The sequence below is a fragment of the Choloepus didactylus genome, chromosome 5 (assembly GCF_015220235.1).
Source record: "Choloepus didactylus isolate mChoDid1 chromosome 5, mChoDid1.pri, whole genome shotgun sequence".
Lineage (NCBI taxonomy): Eukaryota > Metazoa > Chordata > Mammalia > Pilosa > Megalonychidae > Choloepus > Choloepus didactylus.
This window is the reverse complement of record NC_051311.1, coordinates 14,434,767-14,457,325: the sequence shown is the minus strand read 5'-3', so window position 1 is coordinate 14,457,325 and position 22,559 is coordinate 14,434,767. Positions and strand designations below refer to the sequence as shown.

General features: G+C 37.3%; 1 protein-coding gene across 3 annotated transcripts in view; it reads right to left on the bottom strand.

Annotated features, from left to right (window-relative positions):
* Positions 1-22,559, bottom strand: part of MPP7 (membrane palmitoylated protein 7) — a 260,841-nt gene that overhangs the window by 76,022 nt on the left and 162,260 nt on the right. For all 3 annotated transcript variants that reach the window (XM_037837977.1, XM_037837978.1, XM_037837979.1), the window contains exons 6-8: positions 15,801-15,932; positions 946-1,027; positions 324-409 (exon numbers count right to left, since the gene is read on the bottom strand). In XM_037837977.1, coding sequence (XP_037693905.1) covers positions 324-409; positions 946-1,027; positions 15,801-15,932 — 300 coding nt within the window. The remainder of the gene's footprint in view (positions 1-323; positions 410-945; positions 1,028-15,800; positions 15,933-22,559) is intronic.

Genomic DNA, 22,559 nt, shown 5'->3' with positions numbered 1-22,559 from the left:
AATGCATCCCCAACCACAGAGCAGACACCATCTCTAAGTCCTGATTAAGGGCAGGTCCTGTGCTAAACCCTGTGCACACATTACCTCATTTCATCCTCAAAAAACCCCAGTCAGACATCTACCTCTGCTTATTTACATTTGATGAATGAACACACAGAGGTACAAACAGTTTAGGATATTTTCCAAGGCCACAGGGTTTAAGCAATGGAGCCAGGGTTCAAACTGTGACCTTCTAAACTCACATTCTGTATTCTTGATCAAGTCGGAAGCATGGTGATTCCATTTCATTGTTACTACACTTTTAAAATCAATTCACAGCTTACCAAAATCTGTATTATTTCCTCAGGCCTTTTATCCTCTACTGGTATCCCATTCACTTCCCTAAGTTCATCGCCAACATGAATAAGACCTGAGAAACAGCAAATTCATGAAGTCAGCAGTGTTACACACAAAAGGAACTGTAATTTGCCCTTGTTTCCATAATTAAAGCATTGTTAACATTCTCTTAAAAACATTAGTTAAGGATTTGGACACTTTCACGCTTCTCAGGTATTAGATTCTGTGCCTGTATGCAGCAATAATAAATCAAAGACTACAATGTAATGCTGGCAAAGAAATGAAATCATCTTGTTCTTTGTCTAGAAATATACATCATCAATTTCTGATAAACACTTTTTAAAAATTTTCTTTGAAAGGCTACATGATCAGAAACACTGAAACAAGTCTTAATCTAACTCTGGAAGCCTCTGTAAATTAAGACAGTAAAGTACAGTGCAATTTATCTCTCATTTAAATGGGTTCCCACTTTTCAACATGCAGGAAAGTATCTTATTCCTTGTTCTCTATATGATATCAAAAGTATGTTATCTTCTTCATTATGTATGGGGAATGTCATATGCAAAATGCAACACAGCTTGTCTAATCATTTAACTTTTAAACTCTTACCGCTTCGATCTGCAGCTCCTCCTCTCATGATTCTAGCCACAACAATTGCCCCAGTCTGCTCATCCTTCTTAATGGTAGCTCCCTATTAAGAAAAAATACATATTTTGGGAGTAAATGTATGTGTTAGATAACAATAGATGGAGGCAGAAAAAGGACATTCATCTGGGGGAAAAAAAGTGAAAACAACAAACATAAAAAAATCAAAGGAATGAGGCAGAAAGAATGGTCTATCATTTGTCTTACAAATACTTACCACTAGGTATAGAATATTCTACCATTTTCTCATCTAAGGCTTTCAGCATGACTTAAAGGGTTCTGAAATCTTTATTCTCTCCAACACTGTGGGGAAGTAAAAATTTCTTCTTTCCATTATAGCAACACCTATTTTTGGAATGCTATTTAATTTTATCCTTTTTAAAGTACTTTGTTTCATTTGATCCTTATAATACCCCATGAAGGAAGTGGAATAAATAGCGAAGGTCATATGAAGGAAGGAGCCCTCAGATCACTCCAGCCTCAGCTACCACCTAACTGTTCATATAAGGGACCCCAAGTGAGAACTGCCCGGCTGAGCCAGTCAACATCCCCTCTGCTCCCCCACCCCCCAACTGTGAGAGAGAATAACATAGTACTGTTTTTGCCAAAAAATTTGGAAGTGGTTTGTTACACAGACTTAGATAACTGGAATAAACCTGTATCTCCACTATGGATTGCACTGTTTTTCATATAGGGCCGTAATAGCTGATGTGCCTAATATCTTAGTGCCTCTGACTTATTCTGCGGTACAATGAAGTTAACAAATGTGCCAGGCACTGTTCTAAGGTGAAAAAAGCAAAGATTGTTGCCCCCACATGAAACTTACATTCTAATGAGGACACAGACAATGAACAAAAGATAACAGTGTGTTAGAAAGCCGTGAACACAACTGCATGGGGAGGCGGGCACGGTAAGGAAGACCAGCAGGGCCAGGGCAAGCAGCAGCTTTAAAGCAGCAGTTACGAAAGGCCTCACTGAGGAGAAGACACGTGAGTAAAAAGACTTGAAGGAGGTGGAGTTGGCTAAAGGGAAAAAAACAAAACAAAACAAAACAAAACAACCAGTGCAAAGGCGCCAAGGTGGGACTGTGAATGGCATGTCCAAGGCAGAGCAAAGAAGCCAGGGTGGCGGGAGTAAAATGAGAGGGGAAGTTGGAGGAGGTGAGGTCAGGTGGGTCACGGGGGCCAGAGTGAGGACTCCGGGTTTCACTCGGAATGAAACAGGGAGAACTTACAGGGTTCTGAGCAGAGGAGGGACATATCCTGAAGGGATCACCCCACTTATTGTGTTAAGAAAAGAGTGAAGGAAGGCAACAGCTTAAGCAACGAAATAAATATGAGGTGATTACAACTATCCAGGGGAAAGGCAGTGGTGGCTTGGATCAGATCAGTAGGAGGAAAGGTGATGAAACATGGTTCAGATATACTTCTGACATGGCTAAAAGGATTTCCCAGTAGATTGGATATAGAATGTGAAAGAAAGAAAGGAATCAAAGAATGACTCTACAGTTCCTGACCTAAGCAACTGGAAGGTGGAGCTGCCACCAACTGAGAGGGAGACAGCTAGGGGTGGAACGGCAATGGGGAGCCCTTGTGGTCATGTGAAGTAAGAGATTTCTATTAGACATCCAAGTAGAGATATTAAGTGTATAAAAAGATACAGACATTTAAAAGATCAGAAGAAAGGTCTGGAAGAGAAATAAACCTGGGAGCCACTGGAATATAGATATTTTTTAAAGCCATGGGCTACATGAGATCACTTCCAGAGTGTGTAAAGAAGAGCACGCCAATACGAAGGTTCATTTTGTTATAGAGAGGTCTCCTGAAATAGCATATGCTTGCTATCTGCTGATTTTACCCATCACTGTTGGGTAAACCATGGACCTGAGGAAGAACTTACTTTCTACATGATACTAGCACTTGACTCAGTCTTCTTTTTGACTGTTTCACTCTTGTAGACTCAATATCCATATTGCTTTCAAAACTATTATAACAATTCCTTGATGTATTATTCCTAGTGCAACATTTCTGCATGAAACTAAGATTAAAGCTCAATAACAGTGTATATTACATGTGATACGGTACAAAGGTTGAAAGTCCTATGACTCAGTCTACAAACATAAAATGAACTAAAATTTAATTTAGTATTTTCAAATTCAAACAAATATTTTCTTATATAATTTTTTTAATTCATTCTATGATTTTGACAAAAAATAAAGTACAGGCATAACTTGTTTTATTGTGCTTGGCAGATATTGCGTTTTTTACAAATCAAAAGTTTGTGGCAACCCTAAGTCAAGCCATTTTTCCAACAGCATGTCCTCACTTCGTATCGCTGTGTCACAGTTTAATTAAGGTAAGTACATTGGTTTTTTGGAGATAATGCTATTGGACACTTAATTGACTACAGTATGGTATAAACATAACTTTTATATGCACTTGGAAACTAAAAAAAAAAAAAAAATCATGTGCCTTGCTCTATTGTGATATCCACTTTATTGCAGTGGTCTGGAACTGAATCCGCAATATCTCTGAGTTATGCCTGCATACAAAACTTCAGATTATGCTGGAGAAGTGAAAATTCCAGTTAGAGTCCTGTTAATTGTTAATTCTCTAACGTAGTTTATAAGACTGCTGAGACTGGGTTATCATGATCTCCTTGAATAAAAATTATCTCCTATAGTACTGCCCATGTTGAAATGCATCCTCTTTAGCAGTCAGCACAGTCAAGCAGTTATCATAGTTATTATCTTTGAAATAAGTGTTTTCTAAGTGTGATCTGCCAAACATTTGCATCAAGAACATCTGACACAGGGTATTGTAGGAAGATGGAGGAGGAGGAAGCACCAAAATTCAGTCCTTCTGCCAGAACAACTGTGAAACAGGTAGCAACTGACTGAATCCACTTTTTTGAAACTCCAGAGTCCAGCAGAACACTGTACAGCATCCAGGGAAAAGCAGGAGGAAAAGGCTGGTACACTGCGGTAACTATTGGTGAATTTCATGCTCAGCTACCGTAGCCCATCCTCATCCTTGAGGTGGGCAGCAGTGGGCTCCTTGACCCTCGCCCCTAGTGCAGGCTGCTGGTGCCACGATGGGATATAAAGACCTAGTTCCCCAAGATCCAGGGGAGTGTGGGCTGATCACTGACCACTCTTTTGATCAGCTACTTCCGATCACAGGGGCCCAGCTCGAGGATGACCACTGTTCCAACACACCTCAGGCCAAAGCAGCAGCGGAGTCTTAAAGGCAGACTCTTTCTCAAAACTACAGAAAACAGGTGAAGGGCTGCATTTACTGGGCAACCACGGAATCAAGAAAATGCAACTTCAAAGAGCCACAGGAGAAGCCCCTGGCGCCTCTGCTGGCCCCTCCTTCACCCCATTTCCAGGACAGTGTAGGGCCGGCCACTCCTTTTGGGTCCCTGGCCTCCTCCTGGCTGGGAAAGTCTAACTAGGAAATACACCATGCAAGAGTAACCACGAAAGCTGAGGTAGCTGCACTAATAACATATAAAGTAGACTAAGTCAACAACTGTTATGAGGGACAAAGGAGGTAACTTATACTGATAAAGGGGTGAACTCAATAAGAAGATATAACAATTATATATGCAACTTACAGCAGAGCCCCCCAAAATATATGAAGAAAATATTGGCAGATTTGAAGGGAGAAATAGATGGCTCTCCATTAACAGTAGGAGATTCCAATACACCACTTTCACTAAAGGATAAAACATCTAGTCAGATCAATAACAAAATAGAAGACTTGAACGATAGTCTAAGCCAGATTTAACAGACATATAGAACACCTGACCCAACAGCAGGAAAATATACATTCTTCTTTAATACACATGGATCGTTCTCCATGATGAACCATATGCTGGGTCACAAAACAAGTACCAATAAATTAAAAAATACTGAAATCATACAAAGTATCTTCTCCAACCAAAATGGAATGAAACTAGAAATGAATAATAGAAGGGCAAAATGGAAAATTCACAAATATGTGGAATTAAACAATGTACTCTTAAACAAACAAGTTGTCAAAGAAGAAATCACAAGGCATATTAGGAAATATCTTGAGGCAAATGAAAATAAAAACAAAACATACCAAAACTTATGGGATGCAGCAAAGGCAGTGCTGAGAGGGAAATTTAAAGACCTAAAACTGTACATTACAAAAAATAGAACACCTCAAATAAGAGACCTAACCTCAAATAAGAGACCTAACCTCAAAAGTGGAGGATCTAGGAAAAGAAGAGCAAACTACACCCAAAGCAAGTAGAAGGAATGAAATGACAAATATTAGACAGAGATAAATGAAATAGAAGGGGGTAAAAAAGAGAGTGAGAATCAACAAAACCAAAAGTTGGTTCTTTGGAAACATCCAAAAGCAAAAACAAAAAATAGACAAACCTTTAGCTAGAATAACAAAGAAAAATATAGAGAGGACAACACACATAACTAAACTCAGAAATGAAAAGGGGGGGGCATTACTACTGACCCCACAGAAACTAAAAAGACTGCAAGATGATACTATGAACAACTATACACCAACAAATTAGATAACCTAGATGAAACGGACAAATTCCTAGAATCACACAAACTACTTACACTGACACAAGAAGAAATAGATCTCAACAAACAAATAACTAGTAAACTGACTCAGTAATCAAAAACTCCTAACAAAGAAAAGCCTAGGACCAGATGGCTTCACAGGGGAATTTTACCAAACATTCCAAGAATTAACACCTATCCTACTCAAACTCTTCCAAAGAATTGAAAAGGAGGGAATGCCCCCTAACTCATGCTATGAGACCAACGTCACTCTCACACCAAAGCCAGACAAAGATATAAGTAAAGAAAATTACAGACCTATATCTCTTATGAACATAGATGTAAAAAATCCTTAACAAAATATGAGCAAACTGAATCCAACAGCATGTTAAAAGAATTATACACCATGATCAAGTAGGATTTATCTCTGTTGTGCAAAGTTGCTTCAACATAAGAAAACCAGTTAATGTAATAAGCCACATTACAGAACAATGGGGGAAGAAAACCACACAATTGTCTCAACTGATGCAGAAAAGGCATCTGACAAAATCCAGCACCCCTTATTGATAAAAACACATGTAAAACTGGGAATAAAAGGAAACTTTCTCAACATAATAAAGGGCATGTATGAAAAACCCACACTAACATCATAGTTAACAGAGAAAGACTGAAAGCTTTCCCTCTAAGATAAGGAATAAGACAAGGATGCCCACGGTCACCACTGTTATTCAGCATTGTACTGGAAGTTCGCACCAGAGCAATTAGGCAAGAGAAATAAAAGCCATCCAAATCAGAAAGGAAGAAGTAAAAACTTTCCCTATTTGCAGATGACATGATGCTATATACAGAAAATCCTGAAAAATCCACAACAAAGCCACCACAGCAAATAACTGAATTCAGCAAAGTAGTAGGGCAAAAGACCAACAACTAAAAATCAATATTGTTTCTACACTCCAGTAATTTGAAGAAGAAATCAATTAAAAATGCATTTATAATAGCAAACTAACAGAAACAAATATACAGGAATAAGTCTAACCAACAATGTAAAGGACTTGTACACAGAAAACTACAAAACATTGCTAAAAGAAATCGAAGACCTAAATAAATGAAAAGACATTCCATGTTCATGGATTGGAAGAGTAAATATTATTAAGATGTCAATTTACTCTGCAGAAAAGGAAAAACTAATTATCAAATTTATATGGAAGGGTAAGGGGCCCTGAATAGTGGAAGTAATCTTGAAAGAGAAGAACAAGGTTGGAGGACACACACTTCTCGATCTTAAAACTTATTACAAAGCCACAGTAATCACAAACAGCATGGTGCTCGCGCAAGGACAGACATACAGATCAATGGAATAGAATCGAGAGTTCAGAAATCAACCCTCACATCTATGGCCATCTGATATTTTATGAAAGTTCCAAGTCCATTCAATTGAGAAAGAATTGTCATTTCATCAAATGGTGCTGGGAGAACTCAAAATTCATATGCAAAAGAATGAAGGTGGATTCCCACCTCATACCATTTACAAAAATCAACTCAAAATGGATCAAAGACCTAAATGTAAGAGCCAGAATGATTAAACTCCCAGAAGAAAATGTAGGGAAGCATCTTCAGGACCTTGTGTTAGGCAATGGTTTCTTAGACTTTCAAAGTACAAGCAACAAAAGAAAAAAATAAAGAGAATGTCATCAAAATTAAAAACTTTTATATCTCAAAGGATTTTATCATGAAAGTAAAACAACCACCTACAAAATGGGAGAAAATATTTGGAAACCCCATGTCTGATAAAAGTTTAATACGTAGGATACATAAAGAAATCCTACAACTCAACAACAAAAAGACAGCCAAATTTTAAAAACAGGCAAAGACATCTCCCTAAAGAAGTTATACAAATGGCCAGAAAGCACATGAAGATGCTCAACATCATTAGCCACCACAGAAATGCAAATCAAACCCACAAGGAGATACCATTTCACACCAGCTAGAACAGCTACTATTAAAATAAGTGTTGGAGAGTATGTGGAGAAACAGGAACATTCATTGATTATTGGTGGGAATGTAAAATGGTGCAGCCACTTTGGAAAGCTGATGTTTTATGTTTCCTTAGAAAGCTAAGTACGGAATTACCATATGACCTGGCAATCCCACTTCTAGGTATATACCTAAACGAACTGAAAGCAGGGACTTGAACAGATATTTTCACACCTGATGTTCACAGCAGCATTATTCATAAGTGCAAAAGATGGATGCAACCCAAGTGTCCGTCAACCAAGAAATGGATAAACAAAATGTGGTTTATACACTCTACTAATATTATTCGGCCATAAAAAAAGAATGAAGTTCTGACACATGTGACAATATGGATGAACCTTGAAGACATCATGTTACGTGAAATAAGCCAGACAAGGACAAATACCGTATGGTCTCACTGATTATGAAATAATTAGAATAAAAAAATTCATAGGGTCAGAAACTAGAATACTGAGTACCAGGGGCTAGGGTGGGAGTAGGGAATGTAAAGTTATGGCTTAAATTATACAGTTTGTATTTGAGATGATGGAAAAATTTTGGTACTGGATTGTGGTGATGGGAGCATAATATTTTGAATGTAATTAACATCACTGAATAAATATATCTGAATGTGTTTAAAAGGGGAAATTTTAAGTTGTGTACATTTACTAGAATCAAATTTTTTTAAAAAATCCTTAGGATTATAGAACAAAACAGGAATCCTAGAGTAAACCATAGACTATAGTTAACAGCACAATTATTAAAATGTTCTTTAATCAGTTGCAACAAATGTACCACACTAATGTAAGGTGTTAATAATAGGGTGTTATATGGGAACTCTGCATTTTTTGCAAGAGTTTTCTGTAAACCTACAACTTCTCTAATAAAAAAAAAATACATTTTAAAATAAAGAGAATCGAAGACACTTTTTAAACCGAGAGTCCCAGGCCCTACCAAAAATCTAGTCATATGGGCCTTTTGGGTGCATTTTAAGTAACCTCCTCAGGTAAGTCTTATAATAGGAAAGTTTGAGAATCACAGTTCTTTAAAAATAAATAAATAAATAATAAAAATACAAGAGGACAATCCATGCAAAAAACACTGAATATGCGGGACCATAATTCACTTGCCACTGATAAATTTTCACTTTCTTATGCTTATCTAGAAAATCATTTTCAAGATGAAACAAATACATAAACTGCGCCACATTCACCCAGGAACGACAATAGTTTGCTCCTTGCCTCCTCAGCTCCCCTTCTTTAATCCTTTTACCCACCTCTCTCTTGAAACCAAGCTCCTGTTTCCTTTCCAACACCCAGTATCTCCATGGTCTGAGTTCACTGCCTCTTAGCCCAGGTAACATTTTCAGTCTACTTTCTACCTTTATCCTCGTCTGTAAAATTTATAGAATGCTTGCAAAATGCTTAAAAACCTATGAAGTATTTCAAATTCATTATATCTCAGATAATATTCAAAGTATACTCTGAGTGGTCTAGCTCCCGATTTCTGATAAGGAACCTGGAACTGAGATGCCAAGCACGACTTGCCCTAAAGACACAGAGCTGCTGCTAACTAAAATCCCAACTACCACGTAAGATCATGTAATGCAAGGGCAGTAATCATTTCATCACACTACACCTGGGCCTACTCAACAACACTGCCTTCTTAAACACCAATGACAGCTGGAACCCAAGATGGGGGCTAGGTGAGACAGGGCAAAAAAACACCTCCACGAAAAATACTAGATAAAAACCAGAAAGTGACCCAGAACACCAGTTTCAGCGATGCACCAGCTGGACAAGGTCTGCTAAAACCACAGGGACCATGCACTTGGTGAAACCGGGAGTCTGCGATCTGAAACGAGTGAGTAAGCCGGCTGAAAGCCCCACAGCCGTGCTGCAGTGTAGGGAAACCTGGGTTGGCATTTGGAGATGGACTAGTTCTTTTTTTAAAATAAAAAACAAACCCAGGAGAGGCTGCAGTTATGACAGTGAGAACTGCGCAGTGAAGCATGGAGAAGCGGGCTGTGCCAACCTCTTGGTGTCTGCGTGGAGGACAGACCGCTGCTGATTCCCTCAGGGCCGGGGGGCAGAGAGGAGAGCCAAAAGGAGAAAGAAACCACGCTGCTTGCAGCCGGCTCCCTGGAGGGCTGGAGACACTCCTGCCTGGGGCCGTGCCCACAGCCCAGAGCAGCGCCAGGAAACCCAGTGTGACGGGTGTGTATCCCACGGCACCGCGCATACGCCACAGTATCGGCCGTGGATGGTGGCCTTGGGTGCATACACAGCTAGTTGTCCTGGAGCTGGAAAGGCAGAGCTGTGTGAAAGGTGGGGGGTGGGGCGAGACGCCCCATTCAGCCATCTTTGCATCAGGCTGGGAGCGCCTCTGCATGGCCCGGCGGCCCGGGGCTTCCCTTGAGGGATGGCGCACCCTTGTGATGTAGCACAGCCTTCCCTCAGCAGAGGTCCTGGAAGATCACAGCTGAGAAGGGGGGCCTGCTTGGAAAGCCAGGGATGCTACATCAATGCCAGGGACTTGTGGGTCAGCGGCAGAGAAAATCTGGGGCAAAACTGAAATGAAGGCTTAGACTCTTCCAACAGCCTTGAATCTCTGGGAACATCTGGGAGGTCTGATTATTAAGGCTGCCCTGCCTCCCTAACCACTTAGACACACACCCCACAAGTTGTATTTTTTACAACTTGAAAGAACCCTATCAAGCAAAGCAAATGCCAAGAGGCCAAAAACAAAAGAAAATCTTAAAGCACATGATAAAACCAGACTATATGAAGAACCCAATCCCAAACACCCAAATCAAAATCTCAGAAGAGACACAGTACTTGGCGCAATTAATCAAAGGACTACAATCAAAGAACGAGAGCATGGCACAGAATATAAAGGACAGGAAGAAGAACATGGCACAGGATATAAAGGACATAAAGAAGACTCTAGAAGAGCATAAAGAAGAAATTGCAAGAGTAAATAAAAAAAATAGAAGATCTTATGGAAATAAAAGAACCTGTTGGCCAAATTCAAAAGACTCTGGATACTCATAATACAAGATTAGAGGAAGTTGAACGACTCAGTGTCCTAGAGGACCACAGAATGGAAAATGAAAGAATGGAGAAAAAAATTGAAAAAATTTGAAATGAATCTCAGGGATATGATAAATAAAATAAAACATCCAAATTTAAGACTCATTGGTTTCCCAGAAGGGGAAGAGGAGGGTAAAGGTCTAGAAAGAGTATTCAAAGAAATTGTTGGGGAAAACTTCCCAAACCTTTTACACAATATAAATACACAAAGCATAAAGGCCCAGCGAACTCCAAATAGAATAAATCCAAATAAACCCACTCCAAGACATATTCTGATCAGACTCTCAAATACTGAAGAGAAGGAGCAAGTTCTGAAAGCAGCAAGAGAAAAGCAATTCACCACATACAAAGGAAACAACATAAGATTAAGTTGTGAATACTCAGTGGCCACCATGGAAGCAAGAAGGCAGTGGCAGGACATATTTAAAATTCTGAGAGAGAAAAATTCCAACCAAGAATACTTTATCCAGCAAAACTCTCCTTCAAATTTGAGGGAGAGCTTAAATTTTTCACAAACAAATGCTGAGAGATTTTGCCAATAAAAGACCTGCCCTACTTCAGATATTAAAGGGAGCCCTACCGACAGAGAAACAAAGGAGAGAGAGATAAAGAGAATTTTAACACACATATATAGAACCTTACATCCCAAATCACCAGGACATACATTTTTCTCTAGTGATCACGGATCTTTCTCCAGAATAGACCATATGCTGGGACATAAAACAAGCCTCAATAAATTAAAAAAAAAAAAAAATTGAATATATGCAAAGCACATTCTCTGACCACAATGGAATACAAATAGAAGTCAACAATTTTTGATTTGTAACTCCACTATTTACTTCCTACATGACTTAAAATACACAAACTCTAGTGACAAATCAGTGGTTTTGGACTCAATGTAAAGTATGTAATTTTTGACAGGAACTAAATAAAGGTGGGGGAATGGAGGAGTATAGGAACACAGTTTACGTGTCCTATTGAAGTTAAGTTGGTATCAAAGAAAAACAAGATTGTTATGGATTTATGAGGTTAAATTTAAGCCCCACAGTAAACACAAAGAAATTATCAGAGAATATGACCATAGAGATGAAAAGTAGAGCATGGGTTATGAGAAATGGGGGAAGGGGCAATGGGGAGTTAAGAAATGAGTGTAGGGTTGCTGTTTGAGGTGAAGGGAAATTTCTAGCAATGGAAGGTGGGAAGGTGATAGCATTACAACATTCTAAATGTGATTAATCCCACTAATGGAAGGCTAGGGAGGAGGTGGAATGGGGGAAGATTTAGGCTGCATATATGTTTCCACAACTGAAAAAAAAAAAAGAAAAAAGGACAGTCTAAATAGATGACAACTGATTGCCAAGGATGATCCTGGATGGGATCTGAGGATGGAGGACAGGAGGCTCAAAGGGACACAGCTGAGACGTAAGGAAAAGGAAATATAGAATGTAAGCTTTGTATCATTGTTGAATCTCCTGTACTTCTTAGCTGCGCTTAATGGGATTGCATAAAAGACTGCTCTTGTTCATGGGAAGTGTATATGTGAATTACAGTGCTTGTTCAAGGATGTGTGCAGCTTGCTGTCATATGTTCAGAAAACAGAGCAACAGATGATGGATGATAGGGAGGGAGGGAGGGAGGGAGGGAAAGAAATGGTGGTGTGACAAGATGTTAAAGTTGGTGGATTGGGGTATCGGGGGAGGCAGGGTCAGGGTGTGCTGGAGTTCAGTGTATGGGGTTTGTATTGTTTTTGCAACTGTTCCTGTAACTTTGAATTTATTTAAAAAAAAAAAATCAATGACAGCCTGCCCCTTGGCTGCTAAATCTTACAACCTTTGCTTGATATAATTTTATTTCTAAAATCAAGGTGGTCTTCCCCACCTGGCCTACTTTTTAATCTTACTACTTGGGCTCAATCTTGTGAAGACGTTACTGACTCTCAGTCCACCCTCTGGTTTTGGCTTTTTTTTGTTTGTTTTGCTTTGGCAGTCTTGTGACTTCTCCAGTCATCTCTGTCTGGATAAACTCCCCAAACTGAAGATGACATTTGATAAATGTCAAGTGACAAGTCTGTTGAAAATAAATACTCTTTCAAGCAGTACATTTTTAAAACTTGAAACATAACCAATAATCTTACTTTTCTTTACAATAATTGGCAAATGAAAGAAGGAGTTCTAATTATACATCTGGATGAGAAAAAGTTCAAGTAATTCTTCTCATTTTATTTTATATTCTGATGTCAAAATGACATTTAAGATCTTAATATTTTCTTCAGGAACACCTAATAAATAATTTTAGGAATTTCTTCATCCCTGATAGAGGTTCTATTTTTCTAAAAGAACTTAATTGCTTTAAATTTTTTTAAAAATTACAGCTATTGAAGATAATTTAAGTAAAATAACTTTGAAGTACTCAAAATAACTTTAAATTGCATGAAATGAATTAAAAATCAAAATAAATTTCATTAACTATAGAAAAATGAACCTGGAGTTCAAACAAGTTATCTACATATTTTTTGTTAATTTTTTTGCGCATTTGCTTTTAAAGAATTCACTGAGAGCCAGGGAGAAAAAAGTTGAATTCATGTAAAAATAGGCAAATAAGTAAAATGTAGCATTATGAATAAAATGAAATGGAACTAAAAGTTTTAAACATCCCAAAATTCAAGGGGTAGGTGGAGAGGAAAATGCTACTAAGAACATCACAAAGTTGCCAAATTGCTCCATGACACACTAAAAACAAACTGGACAATTCCTAAGAAATGCTTGTAATATACCCTGGGTACAAAGAAATTAAAAACTTGGAAAACAACCTCATGCTTAAGAGAAATATTCATTTTTTAAAACAATTTGTCAATTCAACCAGTTTTTTAAGAAACTTTTACCTGGTGCCCTTTCCTAAGTTTCTCAACTTTTCCTAGCACCTGCCTAGCCCACAGGTTCAGCATAACCATAAGGAAAGTCATCACATTTGCCCGCTGTGCTTCCAGTTACCTGAATTAAAACCTCCTATTAAATTTGTGACCTCCCCTCCTCTCTTGCCCTCAACAGCCAAAGCTATGGCTGGCCCCATCAAATAAAATCATAAGTTGCTCTTGCCACTACCCTAGTTCAGGCTCTCATTTAATATACTGTATTTTGTAAGTGATACCAAAAAAAGGGCAAATTTAGGTTTAATTATTTCAGGTTGTGCCTGCTTACCAGCTAGGGAGCACACCATACACAGGAACAAACTATGATCAGATCACACAAATCTAGATTATTTCATTATCTTCTTTTTCAACTTAAAGTAATTTAAAGCAGGTACAGTTAAACTTTTTGAGAGTAAATGTACTCAACCACCTAATTTCTTTGATACATTCTGACGGTCCTGTGTGGTCCGGAGCATGGAACCAAAATGTGACTGAGGACTTAAACTGTTTAAATGTCAGCTCACCAGCCAATATGCTGTAAACGACTGCCCTGGAAAACACCATTGATCAAAGCAAGCATTACTAATGAATTGTTGAACTCCCCACATGGTCAAACTAAGGGGCTAAAGTCAATAAAACAAAATCTCATTTCTTATTGATGGATGCACACAACCCACCAAGAATAAGTCACTTTACAGTGGTGGCCCTTCCTCAGCCAACAGGGGCACTGTTTATTCTTACTAAGTACATCGTGTCCCTAGCGAAAAACCAAGAGAGATTTCAGTTACCATTTCAGCATTATAGCATAGAAGAAAGGCATGAATTTTATAATCTAAAATTAAGTGATCTTAACCTGGAAGGTCCACAGCTGAGGGGCACAATAAATTTCTTTGTATAATATGCAAATTTACCTGTATATTTTTCGGGGTAAGAGTGTCTGAGGCATTTAACAATTTACTAAAGCTTTCTTTAAACAAAACAAGAAGCTAAACACTACCAAAAAGGGAAAGTATAAAGAGACAATTTGGCAGGGAAGAAAAAAATTAATATTTGAAAATGAAGAGCTAGGTTTGGATTTTTGGTTCTACCACTCAGTAGCTCTGATACTTTGGGCAAGTTGCTTCACTTCTTTGAATATCAGTTTCTTAATCTGTAAAAGCAGAAAACCGATACCAACTATGAGGATTAAATACAACATCTGTAAATACTTAACACGATGCCTGGCAGTTTCCATATTATCAACTGCTACTTGCTTTAAGAACACAAAAGTCCTAATTTGAATCAATGGACACAACACATTTAAAATATCCTGCTGGATTTTGAAATCTAATTCTTTTTCTTTTGAATGTAGCTTTATGAAAATGTGGACAGGCCTTGTATTAGTTTCCTATTGCTATTGTAACAAATCACCACTAACTTTGTGGCTTAAAACAACATAAACTCATTAATCTCATATTTCGGGGGGTCTGAAGTCCACAATGGGTCTTACAGGGCTGAGCGTCTGGAGGCTCTGGGGGAGAACTTATTCCTCGTCTTCCTTAGTTTCTTAAGGCTTCCCGCATTCCCCGGCTCACAGCCACATCTCTCTGACCTGCTTCCATCATCACATCTTCTCTGACTGGTACTACTGCCTCCCTCTTTTGCTTTTATAAGGACTCTTGGGATCACACTGGACCTACCCAGGATTATCTCCCTACCCCATGAAAGTCACAGCTCGCCTGTGACATATTCACAGGTTTGGGGATTACGACATGGTATTTTAGGACAGTCATTTTTCAGCCTACCACAGACCCTTGAAGTAATTCAACATTGTATAAAATCTGGTGCTAAAGTAAATGGTTACTTTTACATTATGAAACATCCGGCACCTAATCAATTCCTCCTCATTACTTTAAAATAAATCAGCTTTCCAGCACATCCCATAAGCAATTTTTTTCAGTTGCACCATTTAATCTCAAATCCATTACAATTGGGTATATGCTATGCTTTCTTTTATAAATGCCAGTAAGTCTCATTTTCAAAATTAACGTTAACTGTTATCAACAGAATGCTACCCATTTTATTTGGCTTCATTTTCATTTTGCCAAATTGTATTCTTCAGATGTGAATATGCCATTCATTTTAAAGTTTGAGAACACAGAGGAAGTGTCTCTTAGAGAAAGGAATAAATGGGATGTGCCCATCAGATTTGGCTGACTCATGCTATCCACTCATATCGGACTGCAAGATGTCGACCAAATGGACAACTCACCAGTGGTTCTCTATTTTTGACCAGACGGATTATCTTTATTGAGTCTTCGTCATCGTCAATATCATCGGGCATAGGAGGCAAAATGGGATCGTAATTCTTCTGAGCCACAGTGTCATGTACAGAGAGCAAAGCCTGTAAAATTCAAAGGTTAGTAAAGAAAAAAACATTAACCAACTATAAAACCTTGAAATATCAAACTCTAAAGAAATTCAAACTGGTGCTATAATCTTGACACAATAACGGGAATAAGGCAACCACTCGAAAAGGAGTCCTTAGGAAGCTTATGTAGTTGCCACCTCCACCCCCCAAACACCATAAAGACAAGGCAAGAAGTCGCATAAAATTTCCTCTAACCTATGTATTCTCTGGTTTATCCCTGTAAGGGTGGCAGTTGGGGTTGGGGTGTCACTTATGGAGAGAGGGGGAAAATGAGGCTAAGATACAGTGTTGATGAGCCAGTACAGTTTTAAGAATACTGTATCTTTTTTCTTTCCTGTTGTTAGCAAAAAGAACAAACCCATTAATACAATGGACTGGACTTCATGCTTCTGTTGTTTTCACATTTTTTAATTGTTTCTGTAATAAGCAAGTAACATATGCATAAAAGAATGAAATAAAAGTACTTCTTGTGTCGAGTAATCGTAGTCATGGCTGTTACAGTGGTAAAAATCCACAAAACACTGTCATTGTAGGCCAAAGATGAGAAAAACATTGAAACTTTGGCATGTCACTCATCCCTATTTTAGGTAAGCAAGTTTTAAACTTTCATCTAACTTGTTCTCCAGTCAGCAACCCCACAATCCACAAAATTACTCAACCATGAGGCCTAAAATATCCTCAAAACCCCCCTGCTCATTTATGCTCCCAAATCCAATCAATATACAGTTATAGCTACTTCCAAAATATGTCTCAAATTTGTTCTCTTCTCCCTAGTCTGTATCAGGGTCAGTAAACTATGGCACCTGTTTTTTGTAAATAATGCTTCATTGGAACATAGCTATGCTCATTCATTCTCTACAGCTGCTTTCATGCTATGATGGCAGAGTTGAGTAGTTGCAACAGACTCTGTATGGCCCTTTACATAAGAAGTTTGCCAACCACTGGTCTGTATCACTGATGCCATCATTTTTTGCCTGGAGTACTGCAGTATCATCTAAATGGTGCAACTGCATTCACCCTTGGCCCATTTCCAATCCATCATTCACAGTGAACCCAATGATTATTTTAAAACTTAAACCAAGCCACGTAACTGGCCTGCTAGTTAACCCTCTTAAAGCTGTGCACTGATCTTGGGATGAAGATCAAAAAGTCATGCATACCCACCCAACTCATCTTACATCACTCTCCCACTCACTCAGCTTAAATAAGTCTCCCTCACAGAGGCCTGGCCCGGCCACCTGCAGCAGAGGAGCTCCTTAGAGCCCTCTGCTTATTTGTTCTCACAGCACCTGATCTTGACCTTCATACAAGAATACAGTTTATAATCACAGATGCATGCTTATGTTTAATATTTGCTCCCCACTGGAACAGAAGTTCTGAGAGTGCAGAAAAATGGTATCTGATTTTAAGTTAAATTTTCTTTTATTGACACATAACAGATACAAAGAAAAGCACATAAGTCACAAGCACACAGCTTGAGAAATTTTCAAAAAAATGAGTATGCCCACGTAGATGTTCCCCAGAACAAGAAATACATTAATGGAACTTTAGAAGCCCCCACTTTGCCTCTTCCCAGTCATCACACCCTCTTATCCTCACCAAAGGTGACTGTTTTTCCTCTATTTGAACATTAATAAACAGAATCATACAGCACATATGATTAAGAGTAAATTAGTGAGATCCAGCCATGTCATTACTGGTAGCAGTAGTCATTCATTTTTCTCTGTGATGCAGTATTCCAACATGTGACTATTTCACAACTCCTTTCCTCAGTACACTTCCGAGGAACATTTACTATGTTTTCAGCTCTTGGTCGTAATGAATAATGCTGCTACAAATATTTCTACATGTCTTTTGCTGTGCGTATATACACGATTTTTATTAAGTACATATAAGAACAGGATGGCTCAGTCATGGGTTGTAAGTATATTCAACATCAGCAGATACAATCAACAGTTTTCCAAAGTTGTTGGAAAACTGGTTGTCCCAAGATTAGGGGCTACTATAATCTCACCTAATAAAGCTTAAAAGCAAGTCTTTGGAAAATCAGCAAATTTCCCAAATTTAACTGTGTAATTAACTGAATAAAGTTAGACACTACAAAAGAAAAACTGAACTTGTAGACACAGCAATAGAAACTATTCAAAATGAAATGCAAAGAGAAATACTAAAAAATTATGAAGAGAGCATCAGTGAGCCATGGAACAACTTCAAATGGCCCAATACGCGAGTGACTGGCAGCCCCGAAGAAAGGGGTGGTGGTGAAAATATACTGAAGAAATATGGCAGAAAATATTCCAATTTGATGAAAAACGTAAACCCACAAATTCAACAAGCTCAATGAAACCCAAACACAAGAACATAAAGGAAATAATACCAAATTGTTTAAAACCAGCAAGAAAGAAGATCATAAAATCAGCCAAAGGGGGAGAAAAAGAAGACACATTACGTAAAAAAGAACAAAGATAAAAATGACAGCACACTTCTCATCAGACACAACAAGAGCCATAAGACAGTGGAGCAATATCTTTAAAAAACCGAAAGAAAAATAATGTCAACTTAGAATTCCATACCCAGCAAAAGTATCTTTCAGAAATGAAGAGATATTAAAGAGTTTTTTATAAGACATGCAAAAGCTGAGAGGATTCGTCACCAGCAGACCTGCAATACAGGAAATACCAACAGGAAATCTTTCAGGCAGGAGGAAAATGATACAGACAGGAATCAGGGTATACACTGAGTAATGAACACCAGAAATGGGTACTATCTGGGTATCTATGGTAACCATTTTACACACAGCAAAAACAACAGAGAGAGCTGATGAACATATTTTAAAATAAAGCAATTCTTACACTTGATAAGACAATAACACTAGCACAGATTATTTTTCCTCCTAAGATTTGGAATCATTTCTGAGTCTGGATTCTAAAAACTACTTTAAGATTTATTGCTATCAAGTTCATCATTTTTAACAGCTTTGCTTTATAAATATTCTTGTCTAGCAACACTATTACCTTAAACAACCAAAAGCAATTTTTATTCCATTTTCCTGTTTCAATTGTGGTGATTTTATTCTTCAATATACAGATCCTCCCTTTTAAAAAGTAACACCTAAATGAACACTGTGTTTCCATATGTCATAACCACCTATCCTAATTGATGGGTTTACTGATGCTCAAAAGAATTTGCAGGAAATTGAATACTGGGCCCTATAACCCATCAGGCTCACAGCTCCCATTGCCTTGGACCCCTTGGAGTCAACTCTATATTTTAGCTCTCTGTCAGGTCCACAGAATCCACAGACATAAGTGTCCAGTTCATAAGGATGAGTAACACTGATTTATTCCTCCAGAAGTGGGGCTTAATTTTTTTCTTTAGCACGCTTTAATGAAGCTTCTTCACCCATGCTGCATGCTCAGGCAATGAGTGACTTGTGCTAAGTGAATGTTTTGAAAAGATGATAGAAAAAAAAAAAACAAAAACAAAAAACCTTTTTATTTTCTTGCCTTATAAAATTCTACCAAAATTTTCTGTGACTTCCTAAATGATAATGCCATGTTCCAGAGAAGATGTCATTCCTGTTTTGTCAAAAGTGAGCCACGAAATGATGACTCATACAGGATGGCTTGCATTTAATGTAGCAATATGATGTCTAGGAGTGATTCTGTCTTCTTTGTTTTATTACTGACTCTCTGTGATTTCCCTAGAAACGAATTCTCTGTAGGGATCAACATCCCTCCACCAACGCCCCTAAAAGCCTCTGACTTACTCTCTTACCCATCACATCAGGGTGGGAAGTAGGCAGATACAGTTACATCTATTCAGACCTTTTCCCTTTTCTCACCATCTGTTGTTTCCTTTTACTTTGCAGATTGTTCTGAACTTCCAGAGCTGAACAACAAAACTGAATTTTGTAGACATTATTGTCTATAGATAACTTTATTTTTTATATGGCAACTGACCAATGATTTCTCCTTGGGTGTAATCTTTAAATCTTTGATAGTTCTCAAGGGAAAATACTGTTACAGAATAATGAGCTGTTTCCTAACCATTAAAAACTTGAGGACAGTGGGTTATATTGGAAAAGTGTTGGTGCTCTTCAGAAGCAAGAGATTTCTAAACAGTGAGACCAACACGGACAAGATTTTCCAGTACTATGAATTAAAGAATATGAAAGAAATGCTTAATGTACAGATTGATCTTACATGAATGTACAGATTTATGTTACATGAAGGGAGACAGAAAGCCATATAATGGAATAAAAATTCCATACATTTAATAATTTACACTGAATTCAGACATCTACTGGGTACCCACCAATGCTCCAGGCATGGTGTGTGTGCTGGGAGAGTCTCAGCGAGAAACAAGGCCATCCCAGGCCTCCACAGCAGAGGCATGCTTGCATTCTTTGTTGGGTACAGAACACAGAAATAGTCTACAATACCCACAAATTTGTTAAATGGCCAGGTGAATTTCTGGATGCAAATTTTTGAGCTTTAGATTTCCTAACTTTAAAACAGGGATAATAGCAGTACCTGCTTAATAGGGTTTCATGAGGATTAAAGAGATAATGCATAAAGGGCTTAGCAGAAAGTCTTCCCCATAATAACTACTTAATAAATGTTGGCTATTATAATTAATTTAATTATAATAATTATTTGTTTCTGGAGTAGTCACTTTGTATATTTAATTGACTTTGAATATAACCGTATAGAGGACCACGTATAAATAAGAAAATACTCTTTTCAAAAACTGTGGCATATTTACAAAATTTGATCAAACTAACAAACATAAATAATTTTTAAAAATTTTACATAAAAGCAATTTAACAGGTTATATACTATGATCAATATTGAACTAATTAGTATCCACAAATATCAAACACAAAACCTAAACAACCCAGAAAATGTAAATAACCCTTAAAATAAAGAGGTTATCAAAATCCAGGAAATTAATGACAATGCCAATACAACATAAACAACATTCATGAGGGTGGCCAAGAATCAAAGAAATTACGTATCCTTAAATGCTTCTGTAAGTAAACAAGTGTGAAATAGACTAAATACTAAACTGAAGAAGCTAGGGGAAAAACATTAAACCAGAAGTAACCAGAGACATAAAAATAAAAGAAACAAAATAGAAAAATTGAATTGATAAATAAAATAGAGCCAGTTCCTTTAAGAGATCGGTTAAATAGTCCATTTCCAACATACACAGAAGGAAAATAAAAAGAAAACATATGCATTAGTAGCACTGGGAAATGGGACAGAACTTCAAATGTGAATCAAATAAAATAAAAAGTACAAATTATACAATACCTTTCCAATTTATTTGAAAATCTTAATAAATGTTAAGTTTTCAAGGAAAATACAAATAAAATAATTCTAGAAGAAGCTGAAGACCTGACCAAACCAATAACTACACAAGAAACTAAAGAAACTATCAAAAATCTATCTGCTGGGATGGCATCAGGACTAGATGGCTACATACAAGTGCTCCATTAAATTTTTCTGTGTTAATTATAACATTTTAGCACAAGAAAAACATGAAAAGTTTTTTAATTTGTTATTCGAAGGTATCACAGTCTGAATGCAAAACCCAACTGGAAAGTACAAAAAGATGACAGCAAAGAGTTAGCCTCGGTATGGATTTTTAAAATACCTAAATAATATATTAGCAAATAATACTTACCAGCATATTAAAAAGAATAATATACCATGGCCAAGGGGATTTAATTCCAAGAATAGAAATGTTTTATCAATATAAATCTATGCACATTATTATTTATGTTAACAAATGAAAAAGGAGAAAGGAAAAGAAATCTTGTATGATCACCTCACTATATGCCAGAGAGGCATTTGACAAAATTAAACATATTCTTGATTTATAAAAAAAAAAAAGATGAGGCCAACACTTTCTTTACATAATAAAGTGTTATATCAGAAACAAGCAACAAACATCACACTTAATGAAGAAACACACAGTTGTGTCTATCGAAGTACAGAAAAATTAAAGCACATCCTTTATTACAACTTTTGAACATTTTCTTCTGTGGGTCTTACCAAGGTAATAAAGTAGGAAAAAGAAAAGAGCTACAAATACTGGAAAGGAAAAGAATATTCTTGCCAATGACGTGACTTTATGCACTGCAAAGAAAGGAGAATCGAGTGAAAATGAAAAGAAATAAGATAATTCAATAAGACTATGTAAGATAAATATTTAAAAAAATCAACACCTTTATTATATAGCAACAACTGGTGAATGAGAAACTACCTGAAAATAAACCAATACTAGACACGAAACAAACCAATTTATACATAAAACTACATTATATATGTGTGTGTGTGTGTGTGTCTGGAATCTTTCTTACTTTCTACCCATATTTCCTAAATATATCATTAATGCTAACTTCTCACCCATTCTTTAGTAACTCTGCTATATAAATATGAAAAATAAAATTAACTATATAGAATATTTTCTTAATAAACAACTATTCGATTCTAAATTCTGTCAAATGGATACCATCCAAAACCATTCCTCTCTTTGAGCCAAATACTAGTTCCCACCCAGTCGAACTCTTTATTCACTATTCCATTTCAA